The 26384-nt window shown below is 39.8% G+C and overlaps 1 protein-coding gene across 4 annotated transcripts in view; it reads left to right on the forward strand.

Annotated features, from left to right (window-relative positions):
* The window catches only part of clasp1a (cytoplasmic linker associated protein 1a), a 316093-nt gene that overhangs the window by 227928 nt on the left and 61781 nt on the right, over positions 1 to 26384 (forward strand). For 2 of the 4 annotated variants that reach the window (XM_078552570.1, XM_078552571.1), the window contains 6 exons: positions 4056 to 4219; positions 7348 to 7426; positions 8292 to 8435; positions 20198 to 20293; positions 22964 to 23107; positions 24591 to 24697. In XM_078552570.1, coding sequence (XP_078408696.1) covers positions 4056 to 4219; positions 7348 to 7426; positions 8292 to 8435; positions 20198 to 20293; positions 22964 to 23107; positions 24591 to 24697 — 734 coding nt within the window. The remainder of the gene's footprint in view (positions 1 to 4055; positions 4220 to 7347; positions 7427 to 8291; positions 8436 to 20197; positions 20294 to 22963; positions 23108 to 24590; positions 24698 to 26384) is intronic. The other 2 variants (XM_078552573.1, XM_078552572.1) reach the window with 1 other exon arrangement.

Here is a 26384-nt window from a genome sequence, read left to right on the forward strand (position 1 = left end):
GATTCTGTCCAAGGTCATCGCCAACCGGGTCAAATCCGCTCTGGAATTGGTGATTCACCCTGACCAGACCTGCTCTGTGCCAGGCAGGAAGATCTCTGACAGCCTGGCGCTGCTCAGGGATACGATTGCCTATGTACAGGACAGGGGTGTGGATACCTGCCTCATCAGCTTGGATCAGGAGAAGGCCTTTGACAGAATATCGCACACCTACATGGGGGATGTGCTCTCCAAAATGGGCTTTGGGGAGGGAATTCGAAATTGGATCCAACTGCTCTACACTAACATCAGTAGCGCAGTCTCAATCAATGGGTGGGAAACAGATAGCTTTCCGATTAAATCTGGAGTCAGGCAGGGCTGTCCTCTCTCGCCTGTCCTTTTCGTGTGCTGCATAGAACCCTTTGCCGAGTCCATCAGGAAGGATCCGGGCATAAGAGGAGTGACGATCCCAGGCAGTGGAGGCACTCAGGTAAAAGCCTCCCTGTACATGGACGACGTCGCCGTCTTCTGCTCGGATCCGCTGTCGGTGCGCAGACTGATGCACGTCTGCGACCAGTTCGCACTGGCCTCGGGAGCCAAGGTAAATCGTGGGAAGAGCGAGGCCATGTTCTTTGGGAACTGGGCTGACCGATCCTTTGTCCCCTTCACTGTCAGGGCTGACGGCCTGAAGGTGCTGGGGATATGGTTCGGAGGGACCGGGGCATGCGTTAGAAACTGGAAGGAGCGAGTGGCTATGGTGAAAAGGAAACTGGGCATGTGGGAGCGACGCTCCCTCTCCATTGCGGGTAAGAACCTGGTCATCAGGTGTGAGGTACTCTCGCTGTTGCTGTACGTGGCGCAGGTCTGGCCCATTCCACACTCCTGCGCGATGGCGATCACTCGAGCCATCTTCCGCTTTATCTGGAGGTCGAAAATGGATCGTGTCTGCAGGGACGCGATGTACAAGCCTCTAGATAAAGGGGGAAAAAACGTGCCCAACATCGCCCTCATACTGATGGCCACCTTTGTGTGTGGCTGCATCAAGCGGTGCGTAGACCCTCAGTACGCAAACACCAAGTGTCACTACGTGCTGAGGTTCTACCTGTCCCCGGTGTTGCGAAGGATGGGTCTGGCCACGCTGCCGCGGAACGCTCCAAGTAGTTGGACCGTGCCGTACCACCTGTCCCTGGTGGAAAAATTTATGCAGAAAAACACCTTTGACCACAAGTCCATCAGGCAGTGGTCAGCACGTAACGTCCTAGAGGCCCTGAGGGAAAAGGAGAGGGTGGACCCTGTGGGATGGTTCCCCGAGCAGACTGTCAAAGTCATTTGGCAGAATGCCTCATCGCCAGAACTTTCCAACAAGCACCAAGACGTAGCTTGGCTGGTGGTGAGAAAGGCCCTCCCCGTCAGATCCTTCCTACACGCCAGGAGTCTCACCCCCTCTGCACGTTGCCCTCGAGGTGGCTGTGGTGGGGAAGAGACCGTTGTTCACCTCCTTGTGGATTGTGCCTTTGCAAAGAAAGTCTGGAGAGAGATGCAGTGGTTGCTGTCGAGGTTCATCCCGAGCAGTTCTGTGACACAGGACTCTGTGCTCTACGGGCTGTTCCCAGGGACACACACCGAGACAAACATCGACTGCAGCTGGAGGATCATCAACTCGGTGAAAGACGCGCTTTGGTCTGCCCGAAACTTGTTGGTCTTCCAGCACAAAGAGTTGTCCCCGACCGATTGTTGCGGACTGGCACAATCCAAAGTCCAGGACTACGTGCTGAGGGACGCACTAAAGCTTGGGGCAGCTGCCGCAAAGGCGCAATGGGGAAGGGTCGCTGTCTAAGACCTTTCTACCACAGCGCACCGAGAGACTGGGAACTGTTTAGAGCCCCTCGGGCTGTACAGATCAAAATGAAAGGCTGTAAATGATTGTAATATTGTTTGTACTGATGCACCTGGTGATACATTTTGTAAAAGTTTAACCTGGATTGTACCCTTGTAATGTTGTTTTTGAAATGGTTTTGAATGTGATTGAAGATTTTTTATGAATAAAGTATATTTTTACAAAAAAAAAAAAAAAATTCTAAGAGGTAAAACTTTTCATTTACCATGTCTTGACTGTGGATACCTGAGTCCCTTTTTTGTGGTTATTTTTTCAATATTTCCAAGCTGCTTCAGCTGATCACTTTCTTTTGCAATAAGACACTGTGAGGCCCACTGTGCATTCTTCCACTAGCTTCAAATTAAACAACCTCCAGCTTCTGTTCCCGCACAAGATGCAAACTGAGATTAAGCCTCACCCGCCTTCACATGCGGTCAACGCTTAAGTTAGCGTTTTACTCTGTCTACAGTGCAGGCCTATCTAACTGTTATTTACTTTGTCTATCTTCTCAGTCAGCTGCAATCCGCATCAGGTCTAAAGTGCAACTAACTTTTCCAGCAAACACCCAGATGAATTGAAACCATAGAATTTCTTAATCTCAGCCTATCTCTATGACAATGTAGCCTGCGCTCTGCTGTCCTCAGACGGACCTTTAAGTTAATTATCCTTCATTTCCAATTTCTTAGAACATAAGAAATAGGAGCCTTAACTCCATTTTTCTGTCAGGCCCCCATAACCCTTGGCTCCCTTGTCAATCAAAAATCTCAGCCTTGAATATATTCAATAACCCAGCCTCCACTGCTCACTGGGGAGGAGAATTCCAAAGACCAAAGGCCCTTGAAGAAGAAATCCCTCCTCATCTCCATCTTAAACGGGAGAGCCCTTATTTTTCCCCTTAGTTCTTGATTCCCTCATGAGAGGAATCATCCTCTCAGCATTACTCTGTCAAGCCCCCTCAGAATCTTGTATGTTTCAATAAAATCACCTGTCGTTCTAAGAAACTCCAGTGAGTATGGGCCCAACCTGCTCAAGCTTTCCTCATAGGGCAAACCCCTAATCCCAGAAAACTACCTCTATGCACAGGGTCAGATCATTTTAATGGGCTGAATGCAGCACCACTGGAGGTAGGCTATTCAGAGAAAGGGCTTACTTCTGGAATTGGGGAAGGAGAATAAGCCACAACTTCAGATTTGATCTGATGAAATAGATGGATTTTACAACATTTCAGGGTTTACTGAATGCTTTTAAAAATTAATTTAGCTCTGCCTCCCAAAACAAAAACACCTCTCTGGACTGCACTTCTTCGCAACCATTGCAGACATCATGTCTCTGGCTTTTTAACAAACAAGACCACTTGCTGTTCTGTAGCTCTCTCTCTCTTCCTTCTATTCTGACCTTTTTAACTTACAACCTAAAAGTTATATTCCTAAAACTAAAGTTATATTCTAAAATGCAAGAACCATGAGCCAGGTATTCGCAATAACAGGGCACCTGCCTTCTGCCATTGAGTGTTGGCACACTGAGGATATCTGCAGATTATGTTTTCAGAACATTAGAGACATCAACTGAAATTTAGTAGATATTGCCAGATTTTTGTTCAATTGGATTCTAAATGCAACATTGACATTGTACCAGGTTGAAATATTCGGAGCTCAGCCGTAGAAATTAAGTAATTTTTGAGGTCTTGTTGCTGTTTTCTTCCATGAAATGAACAAAGTTGATTTTCACCTGGTGGGGGCAACATAACCTATATTCCTATAAATGTTTTACATACTGGAAGGCCCAGTAACTGATAACTGATTCTTTACAAATGTGAAAAATTAAAAGATAATTTCAAATGAAAAGATCTGTGCTTGAACCCCACTGCCCCCTTAAGTACAGTTTTACAGTGTGAACTGTAACTACTAGATACCGCATCACATTTTAAAAAAGATATTGCTTCAAATTCATGTGGCTAAAGAATAATACTGCTAGAGAATAGAGCGTTTCAATTTTATATTCAGCCATCTGTCTAGGTGTGCTTTATTTCTGTTTCAACAGAAGTTATTCCTTCTTAACTTTGTCATCAATTACAAATTAATTTTATGAAGGAAATGACATTTGCCAGGTTGTTTGTTTGTGGTATCAAACTGCTTTTTTGATACATGGTATGCCATTCCTGCCAAACGCCAACAAAGGTCATAATACATTCTTTTTATTTTAGGTATTCAGCATGTTTTTGGAAACTTTAGTAGATTTCATCATCATCCACAAGGAAGACTTACAGGATTGGCTCTTTGTGCTCCTGACTCAGCTTTTAAAGAAGATGGGTGCTGATTTGCTAGGTTCTGTGCAGGCCAAGGTTCAGAAGGCACTAGATGTCACCAGGTCAGACCAGCGATCAAGCTGTTTCCTATAATTCATTCTTAGTTTATGTACATCCTCATTGTACCTTTTGTGCATACTATTTTTGTCGGTATTGCTCTCTCATGGTGTAGTTTAGTTGGGTGGTGACTCCTAAGTGCATAATAAATGGGAGCAGGTATAGTTATTGGTCCATCGAAGCTACTGCACCTTCGACAAGATCGTAGCTACTCTCCTACCTCAATTCCATCTTTCCGCATTTTCCCATGTTCTTGGTTCTTTTGTTATCCAAAAAACTCTCGATCACTGACGTGATTGTGCTCAATGACTGAGCATTCATAGCTCTCTGGCTAGAGAATTGCAAAGATTGCTTTGAGTGAAGAAATTTCTCTGTATTATCACGTTCCTTTCTGACCTTTGAATGTGGTCTGTTTCTCGTAAGGTGGTTTAATAATGATGCATTGAGCAGAGATCTGGCAGAGGATCTCCATTGATTGTGGGTCTCATTAGATGGCTAATAGCCAATAGCTTATTGAACCTTGTGATCCGAGAAAACTAAGTCTTGAATGCTGTTGGAGGTGCAAATTCAGCCTCCTTTATATCGTCTGGTGCTATCCGAGATGGGAAAACTGCACTCCTGGTGCCGATAGCACAAGATCAATACAAAATTACATTTACATAGATTATAATGGTATACTTAGGTTAAAAGAGTATTATTTAGTTTATTCAGAATGCCAATAGTAATTGAAATTTTAATTTACTGTACTGTAGTTGTACATTCTCCTAGCATTTGGTGCTTTGTGATCCACTCAGTTACATTTCAAAAAGCCTAATTTCTCTGGCATTTAACTTTATGGTTCCTGAGGGCTCACATTGCATCCTGGCTCAGCAAACTACTTACTGGATGGATTGCATTAACTGTCTGACTTCCCAACTGTGGGACCTGTTTCTGGAAACTTTCAGGGCCCCAAAATGATCAGCTCGTTTGCCAGCTACTCCAGAGTCTTGCACTGCTGGTCAAACAACTATATTTTTGCATTCTCTTGAACTTCTTTCAAATTCAGTTGTTCTGTAAAATCAGTTATGTTCTCCCCTTCTGACCTGTTTCCAGATGCCTTCTAACTCGAAGAAACTAGTGAGAAAAGCCTGGTTTTTAAAATTTTTATAATCCATACTGTCCCTGGGATTCTCATGAAAATGCAGTAAATGCCTTATCACCAAATTACAACACTGTCTTCTTGGCCCAGGTTTTTTTTGCCCCACATAGGGTGTTGTGTTAATAATTGAAAAGCACTTAAAATTTCAGGATTATGTTAAAACTCAGTGCTATTGATCTGAAATAAGGCACATTACCATAACTGTGGATGTTTGGTGCGCAATTTCATCAGCTATGTGTCACCTCAGAATCAGAAGATTTTGGGTTCAAGTCCCACTTCAGAGACCTGAACATAATCTAGGCAGTTCGGGCAAGATGTTAAACTAAGCGGTCATAAAAGATCCCATGGCACTATTTTGAATCATAGCCTGCTTATGTGTCATACTATTTCTATCCAGCCTGGCATGTCTGTGTCAGCTGTCTACAAGAGCAACTTGCCTAGTCCCACTCACGCACTTTTTCTCAAAGCCCTGCAAATATTTCTCTTCAGACAATTATCCAGTACCCTTTTGAAAGCCACAATTGAATCTGCCTCCACCATGTTCTCAGGTAGAGCATTCAAGATCCTAACCACTTGCTGCACAAAAACAGTTTTTCTCATGGTACTTTTACTTCATCTGCTAATCACCTTAAATCGGTGTCCTCTGGTTCTTGACAGTTTTGCCAATAGGAACCGTTTTCCCTATCTACTCTGTCCTCACCGTTCAAGATTTTGAACACCTCCATCAATTATCCTTGTTTCTTCTCTTATACAAGGAGAGCAGCCCTAGTTTCTCCAATCTATCCATGGAACTGAAGTTCCTCATCCCTGGAACCATTCTCATGAATCTTTTCTGCACCCTCGCTAATGCTTTCTCATCCTTCCTAAAATGTGGTGCCAGAACTGGACACAATACCCGAGTTGTGCCCGAACCAGCATTGTTTTTATTTTGAGGATTACCATAAAATCCTTGCTTATGCACTCTGTGCCCCTATTTAGAAAGCCCAGTATCTGGTATGTTTTATTAACTGTTTTCTCAACCAGCCTTGCCAACTTCAGTGATGTGTGCACATGCGCCCCCACATCCCTCTGTTCCTGCACCCGTGTTAGAATTGTACCTTTCACTTTATATTGCCTCTCATTCTTCTGACCATAATAACAACATTCAGTGCACACTTCTCTGCTTTAAATTTCACCTGGCACTTGTCCGCCCGTCCACCAGCCTGTCGATATCTTCTTGAAATTTATCACTATCCTTCTCTTGAAAATGTGCCTTGTACACTGAAGTTTCATTCATTACTATGTATCAAGAAAAGTAGTGGTCCTAACGTTGAAGAAGAGCAGGGGAGTTATCCCCGGTGGCCTGGCCAAATCTTAACCCTTAACCAACATCAGTAACAACAGATATCTGGTCATTATCAGATTGCTGTTCGTGGGAATTTGTTCTGAGAAAATTGACTGCTGCACTCCCTACGTCGCAACAAAGACTAAGGACCAGATTCTCCCCTTTGAGGTGGAAATCACGAGTTGGTTGATTTGCTGCCGTTGTGACCCTGCTTCCTGCTCAGCAGTGTCCGCCCACACTTCTTTAATGGTGGGGTCGAGGGGACGGGGTTCGAGTTGGAACTGTCACCTCCCAGAGCAGGCCTGAGGCAGGAATGGAGGAGGGCGGAGCAAGTTAGAAGGCCCACCTCCATTCACTGGGACATCAGCCAGTTCTGTACATGAGTGTTAGGCATCCTAGCCCTCTGTCCCAAAGTGGGATGAGGGTGGGGCGAGAAAGGACAAAATGGAAGGTCTTTGTGGCCGATAACAAGAGTGATTAAATGACAAAAGGGATGATGGTGGAAGTTGAAAAGGGATGGTAATGTCACATTTTAGCACTTTTGGTTTGTCAGTATTTTTAATATAATAGAATGTTACAGCATAAAGTTTTTCAACATTATAACTGCTAGCGAGTCACAAAAGATAAAACCATGAACTCTGAAATACTAACTCCTTTTTTTTTACTTGTAGAGAGTCTTTCCCATTTGATCAGCAATTCAATATTCTTATGCGTTTTATTGTGGATCAAACGCAAACACCTAACCTCAAGGTTTGTATAAAAATATCCATTACTATAAGATATATCCTGGAAAAATGATTTGAATTAGTATTTGAAACCTTACTTAAAAGAATGACCCTATACTAGCTTGAGATTCAACAGCAACTAACGTTTCTGAACTGGTTCAAAAGAGGGGATTGAGAAAATCCTATTCAGATTTACAAATATGGTGCATGTGCAAAGAGGTAGTTTGCCATTTTAGCCCTTACTGTATAGTGAAGACACCATTTCCTGATTTCTGCCAAATTCTGTCATGGATCACAGACTGATGTTTGGCAGGATTTTGATGGCTAAACTTTGAAATGAGTAGTAAAACTGCTATTTAGATTTTCTCCTTCATAGTGGTATAAAATATTCTCCACCCTACTTGTATTCTTGTGTCTACTTCCTTGTCGTGATATTGGTAGAGGCCTGGAAGCAGATGTCTAGCACTTTGTGAGCAGCACAATATACAGCTTGTGAAGGAGAGGATGTAATAACTAAATATAGCTAAATACATTTTGTGTAAAGTGCTCTTTTATGAGGCAGTAACTGAAATAAATTGGTTGGTATACCTTACATCTGTTGTATCTCAGTTGTTCTCTTGAGCTCAGGGCTGACACATGACTTATTTTACCTGATATTCAAAATCTGAGAGAGTTCAGGCTAGTGACTCAAACATATTTAAACATTTACATCTATAGCATTTGCATATTAACCCAGAATAAGTTAAATACTGTTTGAGTGAAATCTGTGTGGCGAAATTTTTTTTTAAATGACTCCTTTCATCTTAGTTCTGGATTTTGGCTTTACTTGTTCCGTCCAATCAGTCATGTTTTGTATCTACTTCATTTTGTTCATATACTTTTACTTGAAGGTTAAAGTTGCAATTTTGAAGTACATTGAGAGGCTGGCAAGGCAGATGGACCCAGCCGATTTTGTTAATTCCAGTGAAACCCGCCTCGCTGTTTCCCGAATTATAACCTGGACAACCGAACCAAAGAGCTCTGATGTGAGAAAGGTAGGTAGTTTAAGATAGTTTAGAATTTTTTATGAACTCTAAGTACAGTAGGCTGAATGGCCTCCTCCTGTGCTCTATGATTCTGTGGTTTCCCATTTGCTATTTTGATTTTATGTTTGTATGACAACCTTAAGACAGCAGTGTAATTCACGGCAAAATAGTTTTTTTTACTCCTCTCTGCTGTACCTTGGTGTTTTAATTTTGCTGTGTTTATTCCTTGCTGCACAGTGACCATAACAATGTCTTTTTTTTAAGATAAGTAGACAGTGTTAAGGCCAATACTAACTCAATAATTTTAAATCTGAGGTAGTTGGATTTTTGCTAGTTGAGAGATTAGGGAATATGGTGCCAAAATGGATAAATGAAATTAGGAATACAGATTAACCATGATTGAAATGAATGGTGGAACAGATTTGAGGGGCTGAATGGCTTACTTCTGTTACTATGCTCCTTGTTCCCATGTTTCTATTTATGTAACCTTATGCTGGCCCAAGATAAATAAATGGAATTAGAATACAGATTAACCATAATCTACATGAATGGTGGAACTGATTCAAGGGGCTGAATGGCCTACTTCTATTCCTATGATCCCTGTTCCTATGTCCCTATTTGTCCTTATGTAACATTATGATGGCTGTAACCTCTTGTTCATTATTTATTTATAGGAGTGTTTAGTATTGAGACACACATGCTATTTCTAGTAGGATATCAGTCGATTAAGTCATTGATCATCTATGTTGTCATTAAGTTATAATAAGTGGAAAGCAATTTATTTGGATTGCTTCTGTTCTATAGCTAAGCATGTCTATATCTTAGCTGTAGCAGCCAAAGTTATGGGGGAGATTTTAACTCACTCAAGACCCATTCACTTACTTAAAATCAGACCCATGATGTCAGATTGTTAATCAAGCCATTATAAATTAATAGTAATGGGTCATTCTTACATCTGCTAAAGTCATGATTAAATCAATAAAGGCTGCCCTCTCATGGACTTTGTTCTTGAATGTATGTCTGTAATGAAAATCAGATTAACTCATTTAGACAGAATAAACTGAACAAAGTATTATTTCATAATCCAAAATTCATTTTGTTATGTAAAGTAGCATTTTGGTCATTTCTAAAATAGTTAATGGGAAACCATTGCAGAGGAATATTCAAATGGCGTGTAGTGAACGTAACTCATTTTTCAGTACTTGGTGCTTTCACCTCCTTTATTTTTAATGATACTGTAGTTTACCATATTTTAGAGGAATTCCCGCCCAGCATGTCTCTTCCACCTTATCTTTGATCAGCTGGATATCTGTGATATTCAGATATATAACCACACGACAGGTTTGTTTGCCTGATATAAATTGTGCATTTTCTTCACGGGCTGACTCATCCCCTCTTAATTTAGTCTGGAGAGTGTAAAGCCCGAGGTTTGCATTGCGGCACTGCTGTGATTTAACCTACTGAAACCACATAGGGCAGCATTTTCCAGTCAGCAAGCGGGGCTGGGATCCACTTGCCAACGCGTAAAATGACGTGGGGTGATGTCGGGTGTGCGTCCTGACATCACCCCACGTCATTTAGATTTCCAGTTCGGCCTATTATGGCCATTAAAAAACTAATGGGCCTGCCCATCCAACCTTAAGGTTGGCGGGCAGGCGAAGAGGCCAGGCGGCCTTCGGATAATGCATGAAACCTCATCCATGGGCGGGATGAGGTTTCATGTAAGATTTAAAATTTCATGAAAATTTTTTAATAAAAATAATGGACATGTCCCATATCGTGATAGTTTCACATGAGGGGACATGTTCTTAAATTTTTTTCCGTCTTTAATTAGGTTTTTAAAAGTAACACTGATCTCCCTGAGGCAGCCCTCCCGGCTCAGAGAATCCCCCCCAACCCCGCACCTGCATAGCGTTTCCGGGCGGACGTCACGCTAAAATGGCGACCCCCAAATGGGGGCGCCGATTGGTAACCCACGTGCTTCCGCACAACCCCCCCCCCCCCCCCCCCCCAAAACGGGGGGAAAATACTGCCCATAGTTTTCTAGCTCAGGGCTTGAGTGAATTTCCAAATATCTATTTTTTTTGAGATCATCCTACCTTTTGGTCTTTGGCTTGTTGAGTTATCTGGAGCTGAGTGAAAAGTATCTGAGGCCCAGCATCTAAGCTTCCAGCACCTAGCCTACTACTGCAGGTGCCATCAGTAAATGGCTGGTCAGTCATTTGTTACATAATTGGTGATGATAAATCGTTCAATAATTTTTTCATATAATGATTATGCAGATGTAGACTGATTATTAGGCTCTAGCTAATGTAAAACATAATTGCTAAACCATAGAATTCATTTGTTTCAAACAAATTACAGCAAAAGGAATATTTTAATTGATTTGACCTTTTGGTTACTCAGAAGCCAGTTTTCTCAGCAGGAGTTCCTTATTATTTGCATATGCTTGAGCTTTGTGCGCTGGTTGGTCCGGTTGGCTTACTCTGGAATGTGATGTCAAATGTCTTCAGTTGCCATTCAACTCTGAAGAGATGATTTTACAAAGTAAAATAAAGATGTACTTTTATAATAAAGAATTACTTCTTTGCTTTGCTGTAATTTTGAAGTTATCTTCTCCTGTTGAAGCCTTCTCCATCCTGCCAACTGTAGAACTACACTCCAAATACTATAGGGTTTGCCTAGCAAGTTAATTGAAGTTCTTTGATGAAATGACAGGCCTCGTTTCTGATCAAAATTCTGTTGGATATGATATATTTAGATTTCAATAAGGATTTAATGCCATACAAGTGATTAGTCTTCAAGGTAGAAAGACATGCAATAGAAAAGAAGCCCCCAACGTAGATTGTAAAATGGATCTAAGCCAATGAAAGTGAAGGATGATGGTAAATGGAACTGAGTTGAAATGCTAAGGTCACTGTCAGGGTGTCATGGATCAGTGCTGGGCTATTGCTGTTTGCAGTCTATATAAATAGTTTGAAGCTGAGGCGGAAAGGAAATGCTTTCAGTTTGCAGGTGACACCAAATGAAGGTGGGGGCGGAGGGCTAAGCAACAGGGAACAGGTAAACTGAATACATTGGGAAAGTGGACTGATGACTGGAAAATTACATTTGATGCATGATAAGACTAAAGAAGGGAAACAAATGGTGGAAATATTAGCTAAATGACTCTTTGCTACAGGGCACAAAACTAGAGGGACCTGGAGGCGTTGATGGAAAGCCTAGTGAAACCAAAAGTACAATCTGGGCCAACAGTAAAGAAAACAAACCAGATAGAACACAAATTTCAGGAGGTGATGATGAGCTTGTAAAATAACTGTTATGGCCACACCTGGATTACTGTGTAAGATTCTGGTCACGGTGCTACTTCAAGGTTATCTAGTCATTGGAGGAAATGGAGAAAGGGAGAACCAAACAGATAACCCATTTAAGGAAATTGAGCTATAAGGAGAGGTTGAAGAGCTTGGGGTTGTTTCTTCTGCTGAAGCAAAGGCTCAGGCACAATACTGTTCAACTATGTAACATTCATAAGGTAATAGAAAAATTGACCCTGATAATCTATCACATCTCGAACCAGTGCACACTGGCCCAGGTTCAGAAGGAGTTAATTTAGATTTAGTTAATTTACACAAAGGATGGTCATTGCGTGGAATGGACTACCCAAAGTGGAAAATAATGTAGAAAACTTTAAAAGATACTTGTGCTACTGGACAATTGAGAAGCTTCATATTTGGAATGGATCGTCAAGCTTCAGGCATTTTTTTGGCCCTCTGCCTTCCTCGGTTCCTATATAATAGAAGAGTCAGCTTATTTCCAGCCCTCAGTTTGGCTCTTAAGCTAGCAACTCAATATGCATGGTTGATATAACTTAAATTGGCTTTACTTTTTCCTTATACTTTGACACCTGTCCTCATGGGCCCATGAAGGTTAAATTATTCCATCTATGTTTGTTTGGAGATTTATGGCTGTCAACCTGTTTCCTGGTACTCTGACACACAATGTTAGCACACCAGTGTATTGAGCTACTAAATTGTAGCTGTGAGAAAACAAGCTTCAAGCATAATTCAGGATAAAATCAATACTCATCTACCTAGAAAGATGTGGGATAATTAAGAACATTTGAGTGGATTTGTAAATAGCAAGCTGTGTCTAACAAATTTAAGAGCTATTTTGAGGAAATAACTGTGGTGATGACATGCAATTGGGGTTGTGAATAAGGTGCCTCATAGAAGGCTTGTTAATGATATTAAGACACATGGCGTTAAATTGAATGTTGCAGCAGGTTGGGAAGTTGGTTAAAGGGCAGAAAACAAATTACTGCTTAATGGATGTTTTTTGTATCAGAGAAAAGTAAACAGTGCTCACTAGCGCTCAGTGTTTGAACCCGTGCTCGTAAATGTTTGTATATACAACGCAATAGTTTGGTTAACTGAAGATGACTTTTAAGTGACTTTAGGTGGATGTAGTCAAATTAGCACACTGGTTGGATAGATGCCAGCTGAAATTTAACTTGGAAAAATGTGATACATTTCAGGAGAAGGAATAGAGAGGATATAGGCACTAAAAATGGTAAAACTTTAAAAGAAATAAAGCAGAGACTTAGGGGTTAATTTGCTAAAGCTGTAAATGCGTACATGAAGGTTCCTAAATGTCGAAAATTTGCCCATACAGGATAGAAGCAAAGACCTAAATTATTGGTTAAGCTGTAGTTAGAATATTAACCCAATTGTCAGCGCTCGCCATCATTGCCCTGTGTAACTGATGGAAATGTATGCTGTCTGCATGTGTGCAGTTAAAATCAGAAATTGTTGTTGATGATTCCCTTATCCTCCACAGGATGCAATTTTGAAGCCTCCCTAGACGGGTAACCTCCAGCAGTCACTAAACTGATGAGAACTTCCATTGTACGTTGTTATTTTCCTTTAGAAACTGAAAATATTATGCCTTCTTAATGAGGTATAACTAGATTTAAAATGCATGCTAAGTCATAGGCCTGAATTTTTCAGGCGGTGGGTGGGCTCAGCGGGAGCAGACGGGGGGGTGGTTGTGGAGCCAATCGCCACCCGTGATTGGCTCCGCGCCGCCATTTTACGCTGGCGAGCCAATTAAGGCCTGCCCAGCATAAGACGCGAGCCGTAGCGCTGAGCGCTACCTTGCAGGTGGGGGGAGGAGAGCAAGTCTTTGCCAGCACTCTTTCGTGCATGCACGCGAAAGAGCCCTTCAATCTCCCTGAGACACAGAGCTGCCTCGGAGATTATTGCTATTGAAATTAATGAATAAATGGATTAAAAATGTATTTAAACATGTCCCCTCGGGTGACATGTTTTTATATGTAGGAAAAATTATTTATTTAATGAATATAAGCTTTAGGAAACCTCATCCCGCTCGTGGATGAGGTTTCCTAAAAAAACGTGAAGGCTGCTTGGCCTTTTCACCTGCCCATAACCTTAAGGTTGTACGGGCAGCATTAACAATTACGTTAGTTACTTCCTTAATAGGCTGTTTACATATTGGCAGGTGCGCAGCCGACTCTGGCACGCATTTGCTGAACGAAGTATTGCGAGACAGCACACCCGACGTCATCGCGCGTCACTTTATGCGTCGGCGTGTTGGGCCCGCCCCTGCATGCTGACTGAAAAATCCTGCCTATAATTACAGCTGAACAACCTCTCCTGGCCTGAAAAATTAATTTTGTTTGTGTAATGCCAATTTTTTTCCCTTATGATAAAAGAAAAAGTTTTTTAAGAAAAAATAATGTTTTTAATATTTCTGCTTCTAGTCTCTATGTCCCAATTTTTATTTAACTTACTAAAATTTGCAAAAAATAAAGATTAATTAGTATATTCACTTTCTGGTTTGCTGTGTTCAGTTTTACTTTAGGAAGTTTGTCACAGCCATACTCTATGTATACAAGAAATTTGTTAAAATTTTGGAGATAAGCTTGAACTTATCTAATAGATAACTTATTTTCATTAGAACAAGGGAGATTAGGAGGAAATCTGATGGACATATTCAAAATTGAGAGGCATAAATGAACTAAAAGCTATTTTCACTGATTTGCTGAATGAGTGACTGGAGAGAGAATTTAAGATCATGACAAGATTAAATGGAATGAGTGGGAGTTTTTGTTTACGCAGAGAGTTGTTAGAACACGGAATGTCCTACCAGGAACAGTGATGGAATCGGGATTCATAATGTTATTGAATAAAAATAATTTATTTTTAATATGAAAATTTAGACATGGAGGAAATCCGACAAGAAGCATTATATGCTGTAAAATTTTATGACTGCCAATGTGAAAATCATAGTTTTTAAAAAAATTTATATTTTAATTCAAGGATGTGCTTTGCACAAGATGTACTGAGCATTAACCTATAAATGCAGAAATGAGAGGAAGCCATTGAGTCAATCTACCCTAATATGGTTCAGATCTCCCTTCAGGAAGGACCATGACTGGTTATTTTTACCCCTCTGTATTATGGCAGATTCAAGAAAAGGCTGGTCCAGGGAACTAGAATTTCCCTGCATCTTAGAAGTATGAGGGTTAATGGTTTACCCTATTTGCAGTAGAATGATTTTATGCATTTGTGTAAAAGAAAAAATTTCAGTAGAATTGTTGCCTGCCAAAAGGCAACCTTAAAAACCTTAAAAAGGCAACCTTTAAACCTTAAAATTGCTTTGTGTAAGAGATCTTATATATCTCCTATGGAAGATTCACTTACCCACCATGACTTAACACAATGTTCCTTAAAAACAGTAAACTGGACCCTTAATGGCATATCCAAAAAAATGCATGTTTAGATATACATTCACACTAGGCAATCTCTTGCGATATTGCACACAGGGAACCCAGACCAAGTGTGGTTTCAGGTGAAGTGAGATTCAAAGCTAGGAGATACAGATAATTGGATCAGGATGTGCAAATGTACTTCAGTCCCATTTTAAAATTATGCATTCTTTCCTTAGCATTCTAAATTCCTAGGGACTGCCAATATAAATTTGTCTTAGTACGCCATTATAGCATAAGTTTACAAGGCGAAGGAATTTATAATGGAAAAGTTGACTGGAACTTTGTTTTCTAATATTTACATATATGTGTATATATATATATATACATACACACACACACACACACACACACACTCTCTCTGCATATTAAAATCTGCAACTGTGTCCACTTCCTGGAGGTACATAAATTCCTGTGCCATGATTTTGTCTCACCTGTCATCTTTTTTACCACCCACTTTTGGGTAGCACATACCTATAACAAAGTAAGGTAAATATATCAATCCTCCCATTATAAGTTGCATAGTTACTTTTCCAAATTACATCTACTATGCACTTACTTCTAAGAGACACTGCAAGGAAGTTTCACTTTTACATCCATTGCTTTTAAAATGTTTAAGTTCCAGATTTTATTTTAAATACAAAAATCAAGGCCCACTTGTCTGAGGTTCATATTAAAGGCCATCCGTAAAAATGCCCAAATTTTGTCTTCAATGTTTGGGACTGTTGTTCAGCCTTGGAAGGAAATGCCCTGGTTGATTGGGGGAGGAAAAATTCTGACCAACCCTCATTCAACTGGCCTAGAACACTCGTTTGTTTCAGTAGACCTGCCCCTATTTCTGCAGGCATACTCAGCACTGCTGAGCCCTTCAATATCGTTTAACTTACTCCGCAAAGTATCAGAGGAAAATCTCAATACCATGTTATAAGATGAACTTTTGACTTGTTCCTTCACTGTCACTGGCCCCAGTTTTTATGCTATCCATGATAGAACAAGTTTATTGTTTAGTGCCATTGGAGATCTGCCTATGTTTGCAAACATACTCTTTGTAGTGAAATAATAATTTGTATTTTGGTGGTAGTGATTAGATTTTATAGCAGAGTATATATATGCCAAGTAACATTGTCAAATTGAAAACCTTTAAGTATTTGTTTCCTGTAAGTAGCATTAGTCGTAACATTTATTTTTTAAACTTTAGCATTTATCAGGTAATTTTTGTTTATATGAACAAGTGTTTACGGCAGCATGATTTACAAATCAGCTTGATGTTTACAGTGAGAACGCTGCTTTCTGCAGCTGACTTCACAGCCATGTTTGCTGAAAGTCCCTGAAGCATTAAGTTCTGAATATCGTGACCTTGTTGAACTGTACCTTTTTCTGAATAACTCCCTTTTAACATTTTGTGTTCACTACTCCAGCAATGGCAAGTTGTATTTCTATATTTTTTTTATTGCAAGAAGCATTGCAAGATCCTTCACAAGAGAGAAAAGTTAGAGAAATAAATGCTGAGCCATGGAGGAAGCGGTTAGGGGAATGATCAGTGGCTTGGTTCAGCATTTGGCGGTTACAAAGTTTTTTTTAAGGGATTTAGAGAAGGTAAGAGTTTTGGAAAGGGAGTTACAGATTTAAACCTCTGCCAGCTGGCACATATATAAAATGATAGTCCAAAAAGTAAAAAAAAAACAGGATATGTATAAGGTGCAGAAATGAGATGAGGCCCTGGAGAACTTGAAGGGTAAGGCAAGGATTTAAAACTTAATGACCCAGATTGTTGCAGTCAGCATCAACGGAACATCATTCACTGTTTACTTCGCAGACAGCCATCCACAAACCTGGGCTATTAAGTGCAAATTTGCTCTAATCTGGTGTCTGTTTCAATATGACTCCCTCTACAGGGCATATCAAAGAATCCTTAGTGAGACAATCAGAGCCGAATTTTAACCCCAAAAAGAATGGCTGGGTTTGGGTTGGCTGAGGGGGAGTTAGTCTCAAAAATCTGTTTTCTGACCCAAATCCATTTGCAGCTTTAACTGAAGTTGGAATTTGGGTAGACAACCAACTTGATCTGAGGAAGCTAGTTGGAACTTGAAACGTAATAATGGGGCTGTGAGCCTCATTGGCGTGCAGGTTTTAAACTTTGACTGCTGTTGGCCAGGTTTCCCGACTGTTGAGAAACCTAACAACGTCATTGAGGCAAAAGCCTCCTGGATCCAGATGCCTTCCTGAAAAGCCTCTGCAGTTGCAGCCTGCCCACCCTGCCACCCTCCCTTCCCGCCCCGGCGATCACCAATCTCCATCCCCCACCCCTGATTGGCAGCGCACTCAATTGACTCTGCCAACCCGATCGACTCCTGCCCCTGACATGGGTTTGCCTGCTGTTGTAGATGTCACTGACCAGCTTCCCGCCTGAATGGAGGCCCAGCCTGTCAATCAGTGATACCAGTAACCTGTTGTGGCATTAGAGCACTACAGTGTGTGCGGGAACCCCAAGTTGTGGTTTACATGCGACTTTCTCACTGACACATTCCCTGCACAGGTCAATAAACACTTTGCACACGAGCCTAAACCAGGATGTATAAAGCGGAAAATGTAGATTAGATTTAAATAATGTACAGAAAGCAAAATAATGATCAGGAAGTACAGATGGAATTAAGCAAGAGCGATAAGATAGAAAAAGTGGGAAAATTATTTTGGTTTTTGTTTTGCTTTAAATCTCTAGCACTAATTTTCTTCTGAGGGAATGAGTCCGCACATTTGTAAAAATAAGTTTTCAGGGCCAAAGAGGTTGTTAAATTGTAATGATCATTTATCATGTTAAAAATCTCCATACTCCTCAATGCACTAGCACTAATATTTTCAGCTGTTGCTTAGTGCGGAACTAGTGGTCAGGTACTCTAAATTCACTCTGTTGCATTGATTTTAGTGCGAGTCTATGGGCGAGGACTATACCAGCACAATCCTGTGGAGGAGCTGGGTGTCTCTGATGGCAGCTTCCAGATTTGCATATTTAATTCCACATGTGGCTGCCAGAAGTTGTTGTCCAATTTATCTCATCATAACAGCCAGTGCAGTTATTTACTATGTATCAATCAGTTGATTTTAGTGAACGTACTTCATCAACCCTTCCGTCTGAAGTCAGCAAAATTTCCAGAAATGTTGTTCATTCATATTGCACAGAGGAATTCTTTGATTTTTTTTCATTTTTGGCAAGCAATGCATTAATAAATTTTTCAAAGGATCCGAAAGAGGTGGTCATGCTTAAAGAACATCCTCTTTCACCAAAGTGCCATTTCAATGAATTGGTCAATGAGCAGTTTTGGAATTAATACACTGTAAAATGCATTTTGCACTTTCAAACTAATGTGCATTATTTCATCAAGAGGTTTTATTTAAAATGTAAACCTATATTGTGGAATTGCTTTAGCCTTGTTTTGCAAAAATTCAGAATACGCAAAGTATTTGCGATAGAAATATTAATATGATCTACACTGAAGGCCTTTTATAACATGAGTACAAAATTGGGGAGATACTCTTGGTGACCACCTGTATTGCTGGTGTATATCTTGATTGAAAATAACTAATTGGATGGTAAGCTCTTTTCAGTCAGAAGAAAATGGTGTCACAGGAAAGTGCTTCCTTTTCTTTAGGAAAGAGAATTACTTATAATTCCGCAGATTAACCCAATGCAAGACCAAACAGTTATGTTCCAGCCTCAGAAACAGTGAGCTACACCATATTCAACAACAAAATGCTGTGCATCTGTTCCTTTGACATAGTATAATTGAGGTCTAAAACTCCCAGGTCATGCTGTAGCTGATTCAGAGTTATGCCTCATATCGCACCTTTTTGTTCCATTCTGCATAAATATGTGGAAATTTGTTTGCACACTGTAAGTTCAATAAATAGAAATTGTCTAATTCATAGAATGGTACAGCACAGAAGGAGACCATTTGAACCATCTTGTTGTTTGTTTTATTTAAAACAGATATATGCAGAATCTTTAGTGTCACCGTCCACTTTAATGTTCCTTTTTTTTTTGTCCATGGGATGTGGGTGTCTGTGGCTAGGCCAGCATTTATTGCCTTCCTAATTGACCTTGTTTAGAGGTCGCATGTAGGCCAGACCAGGAAAGGACAACAGATTTCCTCACCTAAAGGACATTAGTGAACCAGATGGGTTTTTACAATAATTGACAATGGTTTTGAGGTCATAATCAAACTTTGAATTCCAGATTTTTATTAGATTCAAATTTCACCATCTGCTGTGGTGAGATTCGAACCCAGATTCCCAGAGCATTACCCTGGGTCAGTGGGATACTAGTCCAGTGACAATACCACTATGCCACCGCCTCCCCACATTCCATGAGTTGTATGATTCCATAACTTACATTCATCATTCCAAAGTCTTTGGTCAAAAGCACAACAATATTTTTAATGTTTTTTTAAAATTCCTTACAGATTCAAGGGACAAGTATCATTTGGTTTGTTATATTTTAGGTTTGTTTGCTTGTAATATTATTCTACTGTTGGTTCATTGTACATGTAACATTGAAAACATAACTCTTCATCAGACTAAGAAGCGGACTTCAAAAGTGCAAAATTTTAGACATTGTAGGATCTAGGCCATGTCTAAGTGTTGCAACTGAGAGTTGTAAAACACATAACTTTTTTTTGTACACACATTAGGCTGTTCTGCATTGATGGGCAACAAGATTGTGGTATTCTTTTGTCTTTTTAGATGCCACTGAAACTTAATTTCTTTCCCACAATCAAGTAAATGATTAGCTTTTTAAAATACATATGGGGTGAAGAAAACAGCAAATTGGCAGCTGTAAGGTAAACAAAAGCCAGCATCTCTCTGTTGCAAACATAACTAGTCATTTTCTGTTGTGGCTTGTCAGCTTTATATAAGTTTGTTAATCATGCAACTGCTGTTTATTGTATACTGAAATTTTTCTAATACCCTTCCCACCTGTCAAACCCAGACTGTGCATAGTTGGTTGAGTGATGAGGTGTTGGCCAGGTCCTGTTCGAGTACCTCTGGGCCTGGTGAAATTGGCCTGGAAGAAAAGTGTAAACAGGTAGAAAAATGTTGCACCTACTAATCTCAAGTTGCTTTTTTCCCTGTATCATTGGCTCTTTTTTTAACTTGGCTGCACAAGGGTCTTGGCCTGACTGACATCTATTTCTGTGTAACAACCATGTGTTTGTTCACTCTACTGTATTGCCAACGGCAGTTGTCTTCCCATAACTATACAACACACAGGTGGTGGTCTCTGGGAATAAGGTTTGCCTTTTCTTTGCAGTGTTAATAAGTAATATACAACATTGGCCCTGAGATGAGGACTGCTGCTTGTAGTGTTGGAATGCATGCTCATCTGTTAACTAATGGATCTAAAAGTGCATTAACACAGTTCTTAAATATGTGTTTCTTTGGAACTTGAAATGTATTCTTTGATATCAATGCAAATTGGATTGGTCCCAGCTAGCTTGTAGTAAACCTATTCTTGTATGTTAAATTTTGTCTAAGATGTATAAGCATTTTGTGAATAATATGACTGTAATAGATCTGAACTTATAACATTGTCCACTTTAGTTGGATGCACCACGCTGTTTATTAATTCTAACAGAATATTAACTTTTTATTTCAGCGCATTCCTAGCAGATTTATGCATTTGCACTACATAAATTTATTATTTTGGTAATTTAAAATCTGTTTAGCTGTTCTGACATGCACGGCTCCTGAGTTAATTGAATATTAAAAGTTGTTGCAACCTTGAATGAAGAGGCATTCAACATTTGATGAATTGCCACATTATAAACTTGTTAACAAAATTGAAGGTCATGGGGTTAGAGAAGAAGTGGCTGCATGGATATGAAATTGGATGAGGGACAGCGTATTGGTGAGTGGTTGTTTTTCAGACAGGAGAGAAGTGTGCAGTTGTGTCCCCCAGGTGTTATAACCACTGTTCTTTTTGATATATGTAATAACCTGGACTTGGGTCACAGGCAATAATTTCAAAGCACGCAGATGATGCAAACCAATGAGGAGGATAGTATTAGACTTCAAGAGGATGTAGACAGACTAGTTAGATACATGGCAAGTGCAATTTAACATACAAGTGTGAGGTTGAGTTGTTTTCATAGGCAAAATAAGGAGGGGCAGTATGAACTAAATGGTGCAATTTTAAAGGGTGTGCGGGAACAGAGACCTGGCGTTGTATGTACTCAAATCATTGAAGGTGATATGAGGAATTGAGAAAGCTGTTAAAAAGGCTTATGGATCCTTGGATTTATGAGTAGAGGCATAGGGTATAAAAGCAAGCAAGTTAGGCTAAATCTTTATAAAACACTGATTACGCCCCAGATGGAGTATTGTGCCCAATTATGGACACCATATTTTAGGAAGGATGTTGAGACCTTATTGAGGATGTAAAGGAGAATTACTCCAAATGGCGCAAGAGATAAAAGTCTTCAGATACCTGGAGAGATTAGAGAAGCTGGTGGTGTTCTGCTTAGAGGAGAGAAATGTAAGAAGAGATTTTTTTTTTTAAGAGGTGTCCAACATCATGTATGGCCTTGATAGAGTAAATAAGAAGGAACTGTTTCCAGTGGCAGAAGGGTTAGTAACCAGAGGACACAGATTTCAGATAATTGCCAAAAGAACCAGAGACGGAACTAGAAAAAGAATTAAGCAGTGAATTATGATCAGGGATAGTCAGAAAGGGTGCTGGAAGCAGATTCAATAATGACTTCTAAAGGGAATTGGCTAAATACCTAAAACAAAAAAAATTGCAAGTCTATGGCAAAGAAGCACAAGAGTGTGTCTAATGGATAACTAAGAGCCAGAACAGGCACAATGGGCTCAATAACCACCTCCTGTGCTCTGATTATCTGTAGATTACATAGCATGTTCTGCTAGGTTTTATAATACACCCATCATATTCTTTGGCATAAGTAAAAGCAGCAAGTGCAATTGTAGAATGTTATTTCTATTGAAATTCTGGAAGTGTGCAGTTCATTTGTTTTACCAATGTTCTTAATATTTGTCCTCTCCAACATCATCTCCCTCCCCCCCCCCGACTTATTTGAAAAAAACACACACAAGAAAATACCAAACACTGACAGTTTAATTTTAAACACAAATTAATCAATAGAATGTCATATAATTGGCTGATCTAAGTGTCATTGTTGTGCTGCTGGGAATACAGCTTAAAAAATGGAAACGGCTTAGAACAGTCTGTTTCAGAACATGACAGCAGACTACACGCCCATGTGACTGATTTCAGTAATGCTATTTGAGTTTAAGCTGCAAACCTTTGACTACTGAACTAGTTGGACTCTAAAGCATAATGCTGTTGAGAAAATGGCAATCTTGCAGTCTGTTATATAGTTGATGTCTAGTAGTTTGTAGCTTGTAACCCAAATATTCGTAAAAACCATGCCCCTTTGAAATGCTGAGCACAGATGCAGTGTCCAGAATATATGACCATGCCTGTTTTGAAATGCTGAGCCTAGATACAGTGACCAGAACACAATCTGCTGCAACTTTTTTTTTAAAAGAGGAGCCAATGGCCTTCAAATAGTGCAGCAAATGCTGATAAAGGGCATCCAAGGTTTCCATTGGGTGACTGATTTCCAATGGGACTGCTTAGATGTTGCTCTTGGGTTAATGGGAGTGGCCAGAATTTTTAATGAGTCATTTTAGTTTCCTTTTGTTGTTAATCAATGTTTCTTTCTGTTTTCTGCAGGCTGCGCAGGTCGTGCTGATTTCTCTGTTTGAGCTGAATACTCCTGAATTCACTATGTTACTTGGTGCCTTGCCAAAAACATTCCAAGATGGTGCCACCAAGCTCCTTCACAATCACTTGAAGAACTCTAGCAACACTAGTGTGGTACTTGGCTCCTACCATTTTTTAATGCAACATTTCAATTATAATGGAAAGATAATGTGCATTACTCAAAATAACCGGGTATGGTAGTGTTGTGGTTATGGCACTGGATTAGCAACTTGGATGTCGTGAGTTAAAATTCCCAAAATAGCAAGTTGAGGAATGGAATTCAATAAATCTGAATTTCGGGGCTAACAAAAGAACTGACATATTGTTACAAAAACCAACCTGGTTCACTAATGTCCTTAGAGTACCTAGCCTGGCATGTGACAGCAATCCCATGCTACATACTTGACTCCGAATACCTCAGGGCACCTGGGGATGCACATTAAACACAGCCTGCCTGCGTTGTCCATATCACAGGAGCAAATTTTTTAAAAAGTGCAACAGCCTTACTTTGTGAACTGAACGAATGGCATGGTTGTAATTTCTACCTGCAGTAAATACCTCCATAATTTGCATTATGGTACTTATCTGTTTTGGCAAAGAGAACCTGACATGCGTTAGCGCTGTAAATGGAAGGGGAAAAGAAATTTGAGATTCTAAAATCCTATTCGATTTCTTCATCTCAAAGTTTAGATATATGTAAGGTATTTGTTTCACCAATCTATATATCGCTCTCCTTCCAATCATGCCATGTACAATAATAGAATTAGGAGTGAATTTTAAGCCACAGCTACATAAATTGGACCACACCTGGTACTATGTTCAGTTCTGTGCACCACACCTTAGAAAGGAAATATTCGTTTCAGAGGAAGCGCAACATAGATTTACTGGAATGATACCTGGACTCCAAGGATTAAATTATAAGGAGTGCTTACACAAAGGGTTGCATTTGCTGGAATTTAGAAGGCTAAGGGGTGATTTAGTTGAAGTTTTCAAGATATTAAGGGAAACAAACAGTACATAGAGATAAACTATTCCTGCTGTTTGAAGGATCTAGGACTACAGCACATAACTTTAAAGTTAGAACCAGGTCTTTCAAAGTGTGAAGTTAAGAAACATTTTTACATAAGGGTGGTAAAAGTTGTGAACTCTCTTCCACCAATGGCTGTTGATGCTCGGTCAATTATTAATTTTAAATCTGAGATTGATAGATTTTTGTTAACCATAGGTATTAAGGTGTCAGAGGTTGGAATTGGGTCACAAAGCAGCAATTGAATGTTGAAACAGGCTGATGGTCTAAATGGCCAACTGCTGTTTCTGTGTTCTGAAGGCTGCATTTTTGGGCTCAGATCATTTTGTGATCATCCTCTGAAGCCAAAACAAGATTAGTTTACAGCCTTAAAATTGACATTGGTGTCTGACACATTTCTGACTTTCCCACTTTGTTTTGTTCAGATATTTTGATCTGAAGACTTCTGTGATTAATTGTAATTCAGTTGTTGCAATTTATAAGTGTTGCTCATGTTCTGGTTATTTTAGCTAACATCAGTGGAAGTGCATAATGATTCATATCTCATTAGATTTTCCGTTCTTCATGCAGAGTTCACCTAGCAACACAATGGGACGCACACCTTCACGACACTCCAGCAGCCGAACAAGCCCTCTTACTTCTCCCACAAATTGTTCGCATGGTGGCCTTTCCCCAAGGTAATAAATTATCATTTTTTTAATTATCCATAGCAAGTTTGTGATGTATTTCTAGTTCCTGGGTAAAATCTGTTATAAAAATAATAAATAAAATCCCATCAATTTCCGGGCAGTTCCTTCTCTTCACAGCCTTCAAATGCATAATGAGTCATAAATACCTTCTTCAAACTTTCTTTTCTCATTTCATTTTTATTCCATTTGTTGCTCCCTCACCTTGCTGATTTTGAATAGCAGCTATATGTGGTTTCCTAAGATCTGTCCTGTGAGGATCTTTTTTGTGTCAGTAAGTTTGTGTACGGGTCCCATCTTTTCCTTATTTCCGACTGCCCACCGCCACAATGGAGGTGGGGGGGAAAAAAGCCCTGGTAATTTCATGTAAGAAATGAATCTATGCAAACCTATACAAAGTACCAGATCTTGTGTCATGTCCTTCCCTTCGTACGATTCAGTCCAAATGTTTTACAACATATTATCCTATGGTACTGGAGCTCTTGCCGTACTCGCAAAGTGATTTCTGCAATTAATAATGCAAATACCATTGTTTGCAACCCAATAATGTTGAATGAAAGTGAACACGTTTTAAAAATGAGATGAATCAAGATTACTTGACAAAAACTGACTGATAAGGAACCAGTTTTCCTGTGGGCTTTAAACAGATTTCCTGGAGCTGGGTGTTTCCAGGGACTCATCAAGCTCCAAAACATCCTGAAAAGGGCATAAAGCAAATGCATACACCAAAATTATAATGCAGCTCTTTCTTTTCCCTCAATCAAATATTTTTTTTCTTTGGTAACCCATCGTGTGCACGAAACTTTCCACTACCACTCCATTATATCATTTCAAAACTGCACTCACTAAAATGACATTTTTAATTCCTGTTTAATTGTTCCTGCATGAGCTTATATTTTTAAAAATAAATTATTTTATGTTTTTTTTGGGGAGGACATAAACAGATATGCTGATACGTACTATTGTCTTAATGCTATTAACATTGGTATTTCTGGCTTATTTCACATTTTAAAAGCATGGTTCTTGAATAAATTAGCATTATTAACTTTTGGTTACGATGTAATACTGCTAGTTTGAGGAACCTCTGTGTTAATAGAAACCCAATAACAAAATGGAACACTTCATCTGAAAATAAGTAGTATTGGTCACTGAAAAAACTACTGTAGGTCACGGAGAAGTTCACCACGATTGTATTGTTCCTGCCAACCTTGTGTAACTAGTGGTAAACAAATCGAAAAGTTGTCTGTTAGTAACTGCTGTGGTTTATATTCACGGTGAAAATAGCTGACATTTTTTATAATGAAAGTGTCTGCATTTGTGTACGTAAAAGTGATGTAGTTATTGTGAATTTGTTGCTTGTCATTCTTTTTGTACATGAATGTTGGGCCGTGTCAAAGTATGCATATGTGCTAGAACTTGCACAGTAAAAGCACTTGATCGCATTTTTTCTGAAGTGTATTTGTGATCCTAACCACCTCTAGTGTGCAGTGTTAACTATTTTGGTACCATAAATTGAGGCCTGGAAGTTGAAGAAAGGGAAGGCAGGAGGAGAATTACACTGAGATGCAGCCTGAGACATTATAGGTGAGGGGGCTTGATACTTGGTGTATGGTAGAGCTTGGGAAGCCACTAAAGAACAAAGAGAAGTACAGCACAGGAACAGGCCCTTCGGCCCTCC

Source organism: Cetorhinus maximus, chromosome 11, assembly GCF_964194155.1.
Source record: "Cetorhinus maximus chromosome 11, sCetMax3.hap1.1, whole genome shotgun sequence".
Taxonomy (NCBI): domain Eukaryota; kingdom Metazoa; phylum Chordata; class Chondrichthyes; order Lamniformes; family Cetorhinidae; genus Cetorhinus; species Cetorhinus maximus.